General features: G+C 35.7%; 1 protein-coding gene across 1 annotated transcript; it reads right to left on the minus strand.

Annotated features, from left to right (window-relative positions):
- Positions 1 to 615: 615 nt before the first annotated feature.
- LOC114257574 (Holliday junction resolvase MOC1, chloroplastic-like) lies at positions 616 to 16,188 on the minus strand. Its single transcript, XM_082904667.1, has 6 exons — positions 16,153 to 16,188; positions 14,540 to 14,645; positions 11,499 to 11,551; positions 10,289 to 10,420; positions 4,464 to 4,536; positions 616 to 1,096 (listed from the first exon to the last, which is right to left on the minus strand). Exons 1-6 carry the CDS (start codon positions 16,186 to 16,188, stop codon positions 1,005 to 1,007), a joined length of 492 nt encoding a protein of 163 aa, XP_082760793.1. The 3' UTR covers positions 616 to 1,004.
- Positions 16,189 to 16,433: the final 245 nt, after the last annotated feature.

Genomic DNA, 16,433 nt, shown 5'->3' on the forward strand with positions numbered 1-16,433 from the left:
GCTATTGTGAAACTAATATAGCGCTATATTTATATTTTTATGAAATTAAAGTGTTATATATATATATATATATATATATTTTTGTTATTTAATTATGTGAATCCGTGATCCTAAACCGATCCAATCCGTATTTAAATGGATTGGTTTGGATTGGTTCCATGATTTAAACGGATTGGATTGGTTCCAATTTTTCAAGAACCGTAGATAACGGATTGGTCCTGATTTTATCCCAATCCAGTCTAATCCGGACCATGCTTACCCCTATTTATGCATAGAAGAGTTAAAAAGCTAATAAGTTAAATAAGAGATTACTAAATAAATTAACTTCTGTAAGTAACAATTTATTTATCAACTTATTTTAAGCCAATAAGTTAATTTAAAAGTAGTGTGTCAAAGAAAACTTAAAAAAACCTTTTTATAAAGTGCTGAGTTAAAGAGAGAACATGCCTCACATAGAAATAATGGGTGGGGGAAAAAATTAAATTACAATTTCTACTGGAATGAAAGACACCCCCCATATACATATATTGTTTGATACCTCACCAAATGAACTGCAATAAATATTATGTTATATCACTCCATGACTGGAATAAATAAATTACAGTAACAACCATATGTTTCCAAGAGAACCTCAAATTTCCATCAGAATTTAGATATTCATCTAACAATTACACATACTAGGTTACAAAGAAGGATCACAATTGGGAAGTTTAAATCCCACAAGAAGTATCAATAATACTATCAGTCAGCTAATCTCCATGAAGCAATCCCAAAAAGAAGAAAAAAAATGACAATGGCAAAAAAGATAAAAAGCTAAAAACTAAAACTAGTGAAATATCTAACGCAGTTAGTCTAATGTGAGAATTATACAATACCAAACCATCAACTACTTTTTGTCGCTATTCATGTTGCTCTTCATTTTGTAGCATTTGCAGAGAAGAAAAGAAGCAACAACTGAAGGATGTGACAAAAGAAAGGAGTGGGTTGTGGCCAATTTGCCTATTTTAAGACATCAATTCTTCTGAGAGGGATGATGAATTGGTGCTAATCTTCATGCCTTTGCCGTAAGCAGCAATGAGTAGTGCCTCAGCTCGACCTGCAAGTGCCAGATCCACAGAACATAAAAAGCTATAGAGGACGTAAGTAGTTAGTGTGAACAACACAGGCACAAATAACTCTTTTGCTGAACCAAACGTATCATTTGTTTACCATAAGAAACGATCATTACCCCATGCTGATCTAACCCGGAACAAAACTATACTTCCACTTTTTTTTTTTGGTGGCCTCACAGCCCCAGCTTTTAAACCATTGTACAGATGAACTAAAAAACACCAAGATAAGCTGCCATTAGAAAATTAAAAAAAAAAATAAAAATCATGTAGCCTACAGTTTGATGGTGATATATGACCCCTTGCCTGTTTTTCAAAACAATGGCAGAATAGGTTGAGGGAATGAATTGCTTGGCTTGCAAATATGTGCACTGTAGGGGTTTGTGGCTCCTTCAGAGAAAGTGAACTTCCCTCAAACTAGGGTGTTCTGATCCCCAAGCTTTGTTTTCTATCTTAAGTTTAAACTGTTGAATTCAAAGAACTAAAAGAGGGAGGTGTTCAACAATTTAGACATCCAATTACGACTGTGGAAAAGACATCGCCCTGGTCCGCTATTGCCTTAAAACTGAGCCGAAGCAAGTCAATTTGAAATGTAAATTCGGGAAATTGGCACTGGAGAATACTGATCTTTCAGATCGCTTTCCATTCGTACAATAGTGTATTACAGGGTATTAAGAACACAATGGAATTCAAAGGTGAGTGCAGGAGAATCAAATGAACAAGGAAATAATTCGTTCTTTCCAGGGTTTAAGAACCAGAAAGAAGATGAGGATTGCCTGGCATAGAATTCATCCATACTGATGTCTCATTATGTGGATGGAGAAATTGTTCTGCACAAAGAGGCCGCAACTTGACATAAGTGATGACGCCACCTATCAACGATGTTGCAACATCATTACAATCGATCCAATGAGGATGTTGGACTGATGCTGGTGGGCTGACAAACTTACTTTGCATTGGAGGAAAGTATCTGAAGCTAGATGAATAACGCTACATTGTCAAATATATGTATGACAACATTTCTCTATCAAAGATGGAAGACCTTCAGTCCGGGCATGAAAAACTTTTGACCTCCAAATAAAGCATGACTACAGGAAAAAGAAGACAACTACCATTATGGTAGATGATATACAAAAAAAAACTTGGAAACCCATTTCCATTTTATTGGATAGAGGATGAGAACCACCTAGGAAGAATGGACACTCCAAAATGGATTTTGTGTCTGTGTCTGACACCGACATGATGCGTACGAATGTGTCCACCTGTCAAACACGCCACACCCTCTCCCTTCAAATCAAGTTATAAACAAAGATAGAGTGAAGTCTGACACCGACATGATGAGTACGAATGTGTCCACCTGTCAAACACGCCACACACTCTCCCTTCAAATCAAGTTATAAACAAAGACAGAGTGAAGATGAATAAGAAGAGATGATGATGATAAACACCACTCAAATGTGACCATGATAATATAGGAAGCATAGACATGCATCCTAGGTGCCCACATGCAGTGGCGGAGCTAAAAATTTAAGGCAAAGGGGGCACATATTATTCACATCATTGAAAAGAAGGGGAAAAAAACCCCACAATAAACAACGAGATACTATTAAATTTATACATTTTTTTGAGGGTCTATTTGTTGAGATTTAATATTACAATTATCGTGAAAATTACATTAATATAGCTTAGAAATCCACAATCAACAACCCAACTGAATTTATGATTAACAAATTCAACACTATTAATCAACTCAACAAAAAATCCCATTATGGAGAAAAACAATCAACTAAACAAATCCCATAATAAAAAAGAAATGTTCAATTAATTCAATTCTTACCATTGACTTTCCAGTCCAGGGTGTAAAAGAATGAACAAAAAAAATATAATAGAGCACTTTTAAAATTTTTAAAACGAATTTTACATTATTTAAGGAGGGGCACTATTATAATTTTATAAAGGACACAAAAGATATAAACTTCATATATAAGGGAAATAGTATAAACATGAAAAACTTAGGGGGGCATGTGATCCCCGCGGTACTATATTGGCTCCGCCGCTGCCCACGTGAGACTTGTTGGACAACAACATATGTTCACCCATGCATTCACACATCCTTCTATTTTATTTTTAATTTTTAATAATCTGGACACTTCTTGAGCATGCAATCTGCACGTGTTAAATTTTTAAGGTTTTGTCATACATGTCTAGGGTTTTGTGGAAGGTTTAGCAAAAGATAAAATAAGAGGCAATCTAATAGAATAAAGCCCTGCCTCAAAATAACATTAGAAACAAAAATAGAATAGGAATACGAAGAATTAATAAGCACTACTCAAGTTTGGCAACGAGACAGTTTCAGCTAGCTGAGACGAGGTCGGTTATAACCAACCTAGTTCTTAAATGTGCCTTCATCTTTTCTAGATTCTATAGTTTCCTATCTGTGTATATGTTCTCTCTTTTGTAGATTCTATAGTTGTCCTTTGTTTTTGTTTTTTTTGTTTTGTTTTGACATATTTCACAGTTGTTAAATATACCCATTAGTCCTTGAGCATTTTATTTTTTTGAAACCGTACACCCTATTAGTTTACTATCTATATATAAATACTTGGGACTTTCAAAATGGAAATTGGGGTATTTTGCTCCCAATTCTTTTCCAACATATAAATGACACTAATTAAGTTACTGTTAGAAATTCTAGTATCTGTATTCATGTTATGTCATATTTGTGTCATGTGTCTATATTGTGTTTACCAGAGAACAATCCCAAGTTATCAAAAAAAAAAAAAAAAATATATATATATATATATATATATAAATTCTAAGTTTCAAAAAGGCTGAAATTTTATGAAGTCCAAATATCAAATTTTAAATGCGTTGAAAAAGTAAAAATAAAAGTGTCTTCTCATGTTAGTACGTAAATGCCTATAAAGGTGCTAGTTGGAAACTTGAAATGCAATTCAGCATATATCTATGCTATAGTTAAGTAGAACCAACTCAAGGCAGGAACAGCCCAGTGTGTTTTTAACTCCCGTGATGAGACAAAATAAATAAAAAACAAACTGTTGTCTCAATAATTTCTCCATAAAATTTTGCGAATTCAGTACACCTTGATTCAGAAAAAATAATTCAGCATTCCAAATGCCCTCCCCTTACTGAAATTTCCAACAATCTCATTTGCATATCCTTGGGTTGGTTCAAGGTATTATTGCTTTGCTTCTTACTTGAGAAGATCTTTTACTGTTAAGCTATATTTGCTAGCAAAAGAGCCTATACTATGTAGTTTCCTTCTGTCTTTATAGCAAACAGAAGTCATTAAAGAGAGCAAAAAGGAAATATGTATCTAGGAGAGTAATATACCATGATCTTTCTTCCTTTTCAACAGGGAACTCATAGATGGAAATAATGTGGATGCAGCTTCCCTGCTATCATCCTGCCAAATTTGGACATCTTTGATAAATTAAAGGATGCATATATAATTCTCATAAAATAGCATATAAGTTCTAAGAAAAAAATGAGTATGAATGATGGCAGTATTAGCATCTTCTTTTCAAGTATTTTGCTGTTGGGTTCGTAAACCCATCAACCTGTCATTTTTTGTTGAGTAGTGCCATTCCGATTTGTAAACACGTTGGAAGGTAGTAAGAATTCCATGGGCAACAATGAGAGTGGGTTGAATTGTGTTGGGACTCTTGGTGATAACTCATCTGTTCAGATTAATCCTGTCAGGTAGGATGGCAACAACTATTTGATTTGATCATACTCTTATAGCTTGGCAATCGTCTCTCGTAGCCAAACTAGTTGATTCAACATCTAGTGCATGACTAAACAAGTACATTAATCTTTAGAAGTACAAAGCAAAGTCTGGGTCCAATGATCATTAAGAAGCCTTTTTGATCCAAAGAAAAGTGTTCATGACGGTGTTTAGTGGTTATACGAACTTAGAAAATATGAGGAAGAAGAACTCCGAAAATATGAGGAAGAAGGAATATATTTCTGTTATATTCAAAACTTCTTATTTTACAAGACCAAATGACACTCCTTATATAGGAGATATTACAAACATCATTATAATCCATTATATGCCACTTACATATTATATATTACCACTATCTACCACTATCATATTATATACATGCCACTATCTACCACCAATACCACTATCATATTCTATACATGCCACTATCTACCACCAACACCACTATCATATGCCACTATCTTATTATATGCATTAACACAAATTTCCAGCACTCCCCCTCAAGTTGGTTTGAAGATATCTTCCATAGCCAGCTTGCTAGTCAGTTTATCAAATTGCTTCTTGTGTAGTCCCTTCGTTAGCACATCAGCTAATTGTTCACCTGTTGGAAGGTAGGTCATACAGATTATGCCAGCATTGATTTTCTCCTTGATGAAATGTTTATCCACTTCTATATGTTTTGTGCGATCATGTAGAACTGGATTATGAGCTATAGATATAGCTGCTTTGTTGTCACAATAGACCTTCATAGGTGTCGGGTGAGAAAGCTTTAATTCTTCAAGAATTCTTTTAATCCACATTACTTCACAGATTTCATGGGCAACAGTTCTGAACTCTGCTTCTGCACTACTTCTAACTACCACATTCTGTTTTTTACTCCGCCATGGAACTAGGTTCCCATCTACAAAGGAGCAGTATCCGGATGTTGATCTCCTGTCTGTAACACTTCCTGCCCAGTCTGCATCTGTGTATACTTCAACTTGAAGATGTCCATGTTTCTTGAACAGTAAGCCTCTCCCTGGAGTTCCTTTCAAATATCTTAAGATCTTATAAACGGCCTCAAAGTGCTCTGCCCCTGGTGAGTGCATGAACTGACTTACCATGCTGACTGCAAAGGCAATATCAGGCCGCGTATGAGACAAGCAAAGGCAATATCGTAAACACCCATTTACACCCAACTGTTTTCTTGTCTTTGGGTAGATCAACTATCTCCCAAGTACCACTTCTCCTTAAAGCATTCATCTCCTCCATGACTGCTAATTTCCAATTCGGATCATCCAATGCTTCCTGTATATTCCTTGGAACAAACAAGTGTGAAATCCTAAATGTGAAACCTCTATGGTTTTTAGACAGTCTTTGATAGGAGAGGTAATTTGCAATAGGATGTTTAATGCAATTTCAGACACCTTTCCTAATTGCTATAGGAACATCAAGGTCGGAAATAGAAGGAATAGGATTACCTAAAATTTCGATGCCAGAACTCGGGTGGACATTCGGGTCATTAGGATGGACATTCGGGTCATTATTCCTCAGATGAAATCGCTTCCTAGTATAAACCTGAAGCTCAGGATTTAGATCATTTTGTAGTACTTCTCCCCCTAAACAAGAATCTTCTTGACTAGGCACCATAGAACTTGGTTCTCCTAAGTGATCATTATCAGACAGATGTGGTTTTTGTGTAGGATAAATGACATTGGGGAGCGGGATAGAAATATCCCAAAAACGGTCTTCTACTCCACTTGTCTCCCCCTGAAGAGAAGTGTTGGGGAAATAGGATTTTGTTTCTACAAATGACACATCCATACTCACATGAAATTTCTTGGTTTGAGGATCGAAACACTTATACCCCTTTTTGTTTGAGGAATAACCCAAAAAAAACACATTTTATAGCACGGGGGTCAAGTTTTGAACGAAATTAACTAGGAACATGAACATAGGCAGTACATCCAAAAACTTTGGCGGGTAAATCAGAAAACAACCTCGTGTCAGGAAAAAAAGTTTTGAGACAATCGAAAGGTGTTTTGTATGTTAACACCTTTGTAGGCATCCTGTTTATCAAATAAGAGGCTGTTAAAATTGCTTCACCCCATAAATATTTAGGAACATGCATGTAAAACATTATAGCACGTGCTACTTCAAGTAGATGTTTATTTTTTCGTTCTACAATGCCATTTTGTTGAGGGGTATCCCGACATGTAGATTGATGAAAAATCCCCTTTTTTTCCAAAAACTCACCCAACTGCTCATTGAAATATTCTGTTCCATTATCAGAATGTAAAATACCAATTTTGGTTTGAAATTGGTTTTCAATCATATTGTAAAAATTTGTGAATAAATTTTTCACGTCAGATTTTTTATTCATCAAATAAATCCAACATAAGCGGGTATGGTCATCAATAAATGTAACAAACCATCTTTTACCAGAAAGAGTAGTGATTTTAGAAGGGCCCCAAACATCACTATGAATCAAATAAAAAGGTTTGGAAGTCTGGTAAGGTTTTGGCAAATAAGTAGAGCGATGAAATTTTGCAAAAATGCAACTTTCACAATGAAAAGAAGAACAATCAATCCCTTTAAATAATTCTGGAAATAAATGTTTCAGATAAAGAAAACTAGGATGTCCTAGCCTATAGTGCCATAGCATTATTTTTTCTCGAACAGAGATTGAACTAGTACTATTAAAGCTCTGAGCTTTTTTATTACTAACAGGTACTTCATCAAAGTAGTAAAGACCTTCAAGCATCCTAGCACGCCCAATCATCATCCCCGAGTTCTGGTCCTGAAATTCACAATGGGATTCAAAAAATGTAACACGACAATTAGAATCCTTAGATAGTTTACTGACAGACAAAAGGTTACAGGCTAAGTTGGGGACGTGAAGAACAGCATTAAGATTAATTTTCTCAGTTAGTTTAATAAATCATTTTCCTGCAATAGGTGAAAAACTACCATCGGCTATTCTGATTTTGTCATGACCAGAACAAGGGAAATAGGTACTAAATAAATGAGAAAAACTAGTCATGTGATCGGAAGCACCGGAATCTATGATCCACGGAGAGAAGTTTAGGCAAGAGAAGGCTTTAGGATTTCTACCTGTTTGTGCCAACAAAACACTAGGAGTACCGGATGAGGAGTTGGATTTTATCAGCTTTAAGAGTTTTTCAATCTGCTCTTTGTTGAAGGGACCTGAATCGGCTTCATTAGCGGTAGGAAAGCCACGATTCTTCTCTCCTTGTTTGCTGCTTTTCCAGTTGACAGGTTTGCCATGGATCTTCCAACACGTTTCGCGTGTATGGCGAGGCTTGTTGCAAAAATCACACCAGACCCGTGGCTTATCATCAAACCTGCGCTGGTAATTTGCAGCCTTGTTGGCCGCAGCATCCCTAATTAAAGCAGAAATTTCAATTGATTCACCAGTACCTTTTTTCTTAAGCATGACGCTCCTTCGGCTCTCTTCCCTTCTGACTTCGGCAAATACTTCGCCAATGGATGGGAGATGAGGTCTGCCAATAATTCTTCCTCGCACTTCATCGAACTCAATGTTGAGGCCGGCAAGAAACTTGTAAATACGGCTGTCTTCCACAGTTTTCTTGTGGTGGTTGCAGTCGTCAACCGATTTCCATTCGTATGTGTTGAAGATGTCAAGATCCTGCCACAACCTTTTCAACGAATTGAAATATTTGGTGACGGAATCATCTCCTTGACGAATCTCTCCTAACTTCAAAGTTAATTCGAAAACTTGAGATTGATTTCCTAGGTCAGAATACATCTGACTAACATTATCCCACAATTCTTGTGCAGTAGGATAGCACATGTAATTAGAGCTTATATCCTCCTCCATGGAATTGACCAACCATGTCATAACCATGGAATTTTCAGCGTCCCAACTGTCGAACAGCGGATCATTAACAGCAGGAGCCTTCTTGTCACCAGTGATGTAACCGATCTTTCCTTGCCCACGGATATACATCCGGACAGATTGTGACCAGCGGAGAAAATTATCACCATTTAGGCGGATGGTGGTGATTTGGACAGAGTGAGAGTTTGACGTTTTCACCGGAATGGCAGCGGCAGGGGTTGAAGTGGTTTCGGACGTGACTTCCGACATGGCTGTGACGGTTTTAGGGCTGCTGTGTTTTTTGTAGCTCTGATACCAACTTAGAAAATATGAGGAAGAAGAACTCCGAAAATATGAGGAAGAAGGAATATATTTCTGTTATATTCAAAACTTCTTATTTTACAAGACCAAATGACACTCCTTATATAGGAGATATTACAAACATCATTATAACCCATTATATGCCACTTACATATTATATATTACCACTATCTACCACTATCATATTATATACATGCCACTATCTACCACCAATACCACTATCATATTCTATACATGCCACTATCTACCACCAACACCACTATCATATTCTATACATGCCACTATCTACCACCAACACCACTATCATATTCTATACATGCCACTATCTACCACCAATACCACTATCATATGCCACTATCTTATTATATGCATTAACACAAATTTCCAGCATACGATATTTTAGTAATTTCATATTTGCTGAACATGGGTTGCGGGGTGGCTCATGGATTTTCTTTTGGGTCCAGTTATTAAGTGGATCATTTTTATGAGTTTTATTATATCCAGAATAGTGTTAGTGGTAAAAAGATCGAAGTTTCTTATTTTGATTTCATATCATAGTTGGAGTAGAATTAGAAGTTATAGCTATAGTTAGTCTAGAATACTTGTAGTTACTAAATATTCTTAACTTCTGGATCTAGTCCTTGTAGAAATAGTAGTCTTTAGCCTATAAAAATTCTTTTCTCCATCTTTATTATCTATGCTAGTATAAAAATTGCCATAGATTTTGAACATCTGTAGCTGTATATTGCAACCTCCATGATAATCCTAAGACCTGAAGATGGGAGGAAGAGGCTGAGTAGTATACTACAACTGTTGATTGGAACATTTTCAGCTTAGAGTACCAAAGCCATATTAAAGCAACCACTACAAGCTCATGCATTTTTAAACCCTTGACATGTAAGTTTTGGGTCAAACAGGCGAAGGCTACTCAGCTTCTTCCATTAGGATTCTCATTCTTGAACATGTGTGGACTGCCTTATGGTAATTAAAGGCTTAAAAAACACAAGTTAGATCACAGTGAACCCTATATCTGCAGTAAATTTTTAAAAATGAGTTTGATATCGTAAGGAATATATTCTTATTGTCTAGTGAAAAACAATGAATGAAACTTTACAATAATTAAACTTAATCTTAGTGCAAGTTTCTTCAGAATTTTAATGAAGGGAATTTCAAAGTAAACAAATATTTATGTACACTCACATTATTACATATATAACCTAAATGAAAGGTGAGACATGCTTATGCCACTTTGTGAAGCATCAAGCGCACCTTACTTGAGCGGTTTCCGGAGAGTTTGAGCTCATTCTTCCATACAGAAGATGGCACTGGAACAACAGAAAACCCTGATGCAACTAAGATCCCAATCCACAGTCCATATCCAAATCCTCCACCCCACCATCCCTTCATTGCAAAAGAAAATAATATGCATCATTGATGGTGAAAATTTTGTTGGCAAACACAAGAAGCCAAAGGGTTCTATGTTCAGAATGTACGACAGCCCAAAAGAACAAACAGAGATTAGGTAGGATCCTTCTGCCGCGAAGACACCATAGAAAGTACTTGCACAAAATTTGGTCATGTTTGGATTTGTTTGTGTTCTTAATTTCCCTATTTGATGTTTTCAAAATGTTTAAAGACTAACAGTTGTTAAACAATATTCAGAAGATGACAGTGTCATTTTGAAACAACAATCAGAACATGTTCCAATTAGAAAACAAAACCTAGAAACAAGTTTCACATCAGTGGTCATAAAAAGTGTAGATAACAAAGGGTGTCCATAACTGAGTCACACGCACACACACGTACATATGCAGAATGTGCGCACAATATCTCATGGGGACAGACTTGAGAGACGCTTGGGAAGTAATTAAGTCTTGAACAGATAACAAATAAGAAATGTGGATAGTTCTCCGTCCCAAATCTAATATTAATTTTAAAGTGCCATAGTGAAAAGGTAGCTGCCATATCAGTAAATCTATAGAAGCAAGAATGAAAAGCACATAACAATTTTTTCCCTTGATATATGGAAAAAGCACACCATTTTAACCAGATTCAAATTCAAGTTGGATCACTGAGAAAGTGGCCCAAGGCCATGAGCAATTTAAAAACAGCATGCAGAAAGAACATTTATTTGCTGATACATGCATTCATTGGCATAAGAAAAAATGCTCACAAAAAAATCAATCCATGTACTAAAAAATATTGAATAGTCGTTAGAAACTTCTAATTGTGAAGGATCAAATGCTCATGAGCATATGAAAAAATCATATACGTAAAAAAATGTTTTGGAAATAAACTAACAGACATAACATACATGACATCAATGCCATGCAAGGTTTGAAAAGAGAAAGAATCAAAATATCAGCATTATCATAACAATAGTGATGACAACAACAAAGACCAACTGCTGTGCAGCAGTATTAATTCCTAATGCAACACAAATAATTAGCATTTCTATCGATTAGGAATTTTTGCTAACCTGTTTACCATCTTGAGGAAAAGGTATTGATTGCTCTACATATGCAGTAGTCCCTGAATTAAGAAAATCTCAATTCAGTATAGATATCTTTCAGCATGGAATGCAGTTGAAGAATAGTACATGATAACAATTATGTGGTCAGTATGGAGAAGCAGAAATGACTGTGTATTTAACAAGGTGCAACCGGATTGGATTGCTTTGGCAGAGCTAATAAAGGTTAGAGTAGCGTTGTGGGCTTCCTCATCTTTGAAGGGGTTTAATTATTCGGTACATGATATTATATATAATCTGAGTCAAGTCTGTTATTGTGTGTAGTTAAGTGCTGGCTTAGTAAAGCTCTGTGGGTTGATTTTGTTTGCTTTAATGAAAAAATGTTTTGCATAAGGGCTGGTATATGCTGTCTTCTGATGTTCTGTGCATGAGCCCTGGTATGCTATGTGCTAATTCTGATCTGTTTTGAGATGGTCTGTGTTCATTTGGATACTGATCTGTTTTGATTAAGCTGGTGAATTATGAGTTAAATTGGGCTGCTGTATGTTGTTTGATCCCGAAGCTGTGTTGAGATGAATTTGATGTGCTGGTTGCATGAAATGATGATCTGCTGGTTTATGGGTATGAAATGATGATCTGCTGTGCTGAAGTCTGGTGTCAAAGGCTCCCATGTTTTGCCTTTCGCTGGGCTTTTGGTCTGGTTTGAATTAATAAGACTGAATTCTGTTTTCATTCAGTGAGGTGTTTAGCTTGATGCAGCCCATGGTATGCTCTCAGAGGAGGGTGTTTCAGAATTCAGTGTGCTCTTGGTCTGTGCAGAGGAGTGTGTTCTTGGTCTGTGCAGAGGAGGGTGTTTCAGCTGGGGGCTAATCCACCTGAGGGTTGTCCTGTGTGGTGTATCTAGGTGCTTGTTCTAGTTTTCTGTTTTTCTGCTGTTTTTTTCCTTCTCTTTCTCCTCTTGTTCTTTTTTGGTTGGTTCCTCACCAACTGGCGCCTCGAGCTTTGTCTTAGCTCCAAGCTCCTCTTTATTGATGTACTATTCCATACCTTGTATGTTGTCATCAATAAAGATTTTTTTGCCGATCAAAAAAAAAAAAAAAAAAAAAAAAAAAAAAACAATTATCTTGGAACCATAACAGAATTAACAGTATAATTGAAGAACAATACATGATATAACTGTACATGGTCTTGGATAGAGATCAACCCCAAAAACTAGTTATTAGGGTGAGGGTGCCCTCACGCTTATATGCTTAACATTACTTTAGGGGTGCTTAGGAAGACGGATTTTTGGCTTTTTGGGCTAAAATAACAATAAAAGACAAAATATGCTAAAATAGCCAATAAGACAAAATGTCGCATCAAACCCATAACCATTTCACTTTTTCTCTCACAAACATCACATCCAATAACAAAAAAATCCAACCCTCTTTTCAAACACAACTATTTTAACCTATTAAAATAGCCAAAAATTAAAATAACTTACTAAAATAGCCAACTTCCCAAATGGGGCCTTAGTATTCAGGTGATGTGGGACTTCGCTTCACACGCTCCCTCATGCTCAGTGTGCTCACTCGGCAGCACCTGTGGCTTGAGGCCAAGGGCATGCACCCTACCCATCCGTGAGTACACCGGCTCTGATACCATGTAATACGGTATACCCAAGAATGTATCTTATATTGAATAGATTATTAGAGAATGACTTACACACTTAAATAAGAAACGCAAGAAACCCTAAAGGCCTAATTACAAAGTAGTAAGACTAAACTACCCTCACATACTAAATAAGATAAAACATAATATCTCACAATAACAATACATTTATATCATTTAGCATGACTATCGTGGTCAATGAATCAAGAAAATCTCAATTCAGTTTAGGTATCTTTTATGTAGTTGAAGAACAATACATAATAAAACTATTATCTAGGAAACCACAACAATAATGCTTGTAATAAAAGATTTGAATTAAAAATCAACAAAGGATAACATTTTCTCAGATTTATAAGGCTTTTAGAATCTCTTGCAAGTAGACAATGCTGTCTTTGAAAGTTTCAAAGAGCTTATTTGAAGTTGTATGTTTGGTACTCCTTTATGCCTCTATAGGAAGTTGTTTTGAGCTAAGTAAGCTACTTGTTGTGATGCTCATTTGACGATTATGTCCAAGGGAGGGAAGGAAGGAAGAAAGAAGTTCAATGTTAGAATTCCTTCTCTCAAGTGTTCTTGTCTATTGGATGCATAGTATTAGTCACTCTTGTCATTTTGTCACATTCCTTAGCCTTGCTTTGGAAGACATCCTTTGCCAACCTATTGGTCTCATCCCAACAACATGAGTACTTTTCTGCACAAGTATGTAGGTCAGAGGTGAAGTGGCTTGGGAAAATGGGGAACTATCTAAGCTTTAGCAAGAGGATATGGGTACATGATGGGGGTTGTCATCTTTGCACATGTGGTTGTTTAGCAAAGGTTGCAGCTTCAATGAATTCAAAGAATGATGAGTTGTAAGATTCATTTTTCGAGCAAGGAAATGCAGCACATGTTCCTCATCTATGGCTGTACGTGAGAACTGTCATTCCATCCCAAGTGGTGTTAAATTGAGTCACTTAGCTGCTACCAAAACTTTGTGACAAGATTCCTAAAGGGGGAGTTCTGACGTAGTAAAATAATATCTTTAAATACAAGTGTCATTAGTTGGTTAAGTGTCAATTGTGGTTGTCAGTGGTCTTAGTCTATAAATAGATGATGTAAGGATCATAGTACTTAATTTTAATTGAAGATTGTAAAATATTGACTAGAGCTAAGTGCTCTGGTTTTCTCTCTAACCATTGGGGTTATCCCTAGGTTGGGTTTTTTTCTTCTCTATCTAGATTTGATATTTTTGGCCGTTGATATAGTCAAGTGGAGAAGAAGGATTTATATAGCCGACCCTATTTGGTAGGACTTAAGGCCTGGTTTAGTTTGGTTTGGCTTATCAAGATTCGATATTTTGGTTGAGATAAGAAGAAAAAATGAGAGAAAGCGGGAGAGAGAGAGTGGCAAATATTATAACGTACCAACGGGAGCATCAAAACTCTTAAGCAACTGGACAATGGATTTAGCATCTAAATGTCGTCGGATCCTTTTGCCCACCAGTACTTTTAAGTGAGGAGAATCAAATACCTACAAGATGAGAGAAAATATTATAAAAATTAACTAATGAGCTAGATTGTTTTATCAAGAAAGAAATACCATTCTAAACAAGATAATGGAACTTATGGAAGTCTTGAAGGAAATCCTAAGTTGAAAGAAAGAAGTCAAGTTTTCAATTTCTAAAATAGTCCTCATACAAAATAAGGTCAGAACCAGTACACAAGGCTCCCCCACTTATAGCACGATTTGGGAGAAATAGTAGGTAGGCAACCTTACCCTCGTTTTTTTGTAAATACGTTGATTCCTGTGACTCAAACCAACTCCACAACGCTAGGAGCAGATAGTACTTGTCATCATGCCCTATGTTACTTGGACTTGGGTATGGGTGCATATCTAGAGGTCGGATCTATTGAATTACAAATTTAAGGATATGCAAACTCAGCAAAAATGGTCATATTTTTATATTTTTAATATGTTATGTGAGATAAAATAGTGCTATATGTAACATAGTGTCAAAATGGCAATTTACTCATTTTATAGCAATTATACAACAATATATACATATAATGATTTTTATAAAAAGTCTCATGGAAAGTATCATAAACATATCCCATGCCTTGGTCCAAGTGTCGGGTGTCCAACATGGGTATTTGATTTATCGATAATGCTACGTAGCTCAAATTTTGTGGCTCAAAAGTGGCTCAAATGGCCAAAACGACGTCGTTTTGAGTACAGAACAACATAAAAATGGCCAAAACGACGTCGTTTTGACCATTTGAGCCACTTTTGAGCCACAAAATTTGAGCTACGAGACATTTTCCTTGATTTATTTTGAAGAGTCTATGTAACATAGATCATGTTTGTCACAACATGTAAAATACTCATTCCCCTTAATTTATGAACTTAAACAACAATTCCACATGCAAAATATTAAGGTTATCATGTAGTTATAGAAAGAACGAACTACAAAAGGTGGTGGAGTTATGGTGGGTTCAAATTGAACAATAGCTAAAGCGAAACAAGGGTATTCGTCCATGTGCTAGCTTTTCTATTCAAGAAAGATATCATCTCAGTTACAAAAAGTTCCACGAACTAGGGTAATCTAGAAGCACAGGTGCGGGTACGTTATGGGTACACTGATAAAACCAAAAGAAAAAAGAAAAAGTAGTGCAAGTACGGTCCGGTATGTCAATAAAAATATATATTTTTATAATTTATACTAATACATGATATAAAATAATTAAAAAAAGAATTGTAAAAAAGAATTAAAGTATTTTTGCAACGGTCAAAAAAAAGAAGTTTAAGTATTTTTTTAATATGTAAAAATACCTTATATTTTGAAAGTTTTAAAAAATAGGCACGATATAAGAATTCTAGTATTTAAAAAAAAATTACATTTATGCACCAAAACACCCATAAAAGTATCCGTGTTGTACTTGTCCCGTACCGGAGTTATACCCATAACATACCTAAAGTATTTTGCATATCAGACATGTATTGCGCGTACCCGTTACGCGTACTTGTATCACATAAGTACCCAGTACTTGTACAACAATAGTTTTGGATTAACCATGCTTCATAGAGGGTAATATATGTAATTTTATAAAATAAATAGATAAATAAATTTGACAGTGTAAATGCTTCCATTAACAATATGAATGTTCATATTATGAAATATTTACACTATCATTGTGAACATTAATTGGTGCTTCATCCTATCATTATTAGGGATATTTTGGTAATTATGTCACTCATAGAATTTATTAAAATATAAGAAAATAATTTAAATTAAATAAAACACAAGAAGATGGAAAGGGA

This window comes from Camellia sinensis, chromosome 14 (assembly GCF_055761805.1).
Source record: "Camellia sinensis isolate YWXY chromosome 14, ASM5576180v1, whole genome shotgun sequence".
NCBI lineage: Eukaryota > Viridiplantae > Streptophyta > Magnoliopsida > Ericales > Theaceae > Camellia > Camellia sinensis.

Coding starts and splice junctions, on each gene's coding strand:
- LOC114257574 (XM_082904667.1), bottom strand. CDS start 16,188: ATGGTTAATCCAAAACTATTGTTGTACAAGTACTGG. Junction 14,646..16,152: donor TATTGTTGTACAAGTACTGG/GTACTTATGTGA, acceptor CTCATCTTGTAG/GTATTTGATTCTCCTCACTT. Junction 11,552..14,539: donor GAGTTTTGATGCTCCCGTTG/GTACGTTATAAT, acceptor TTCTTAATTCAG/GGACTACTGCATATGTAGAG.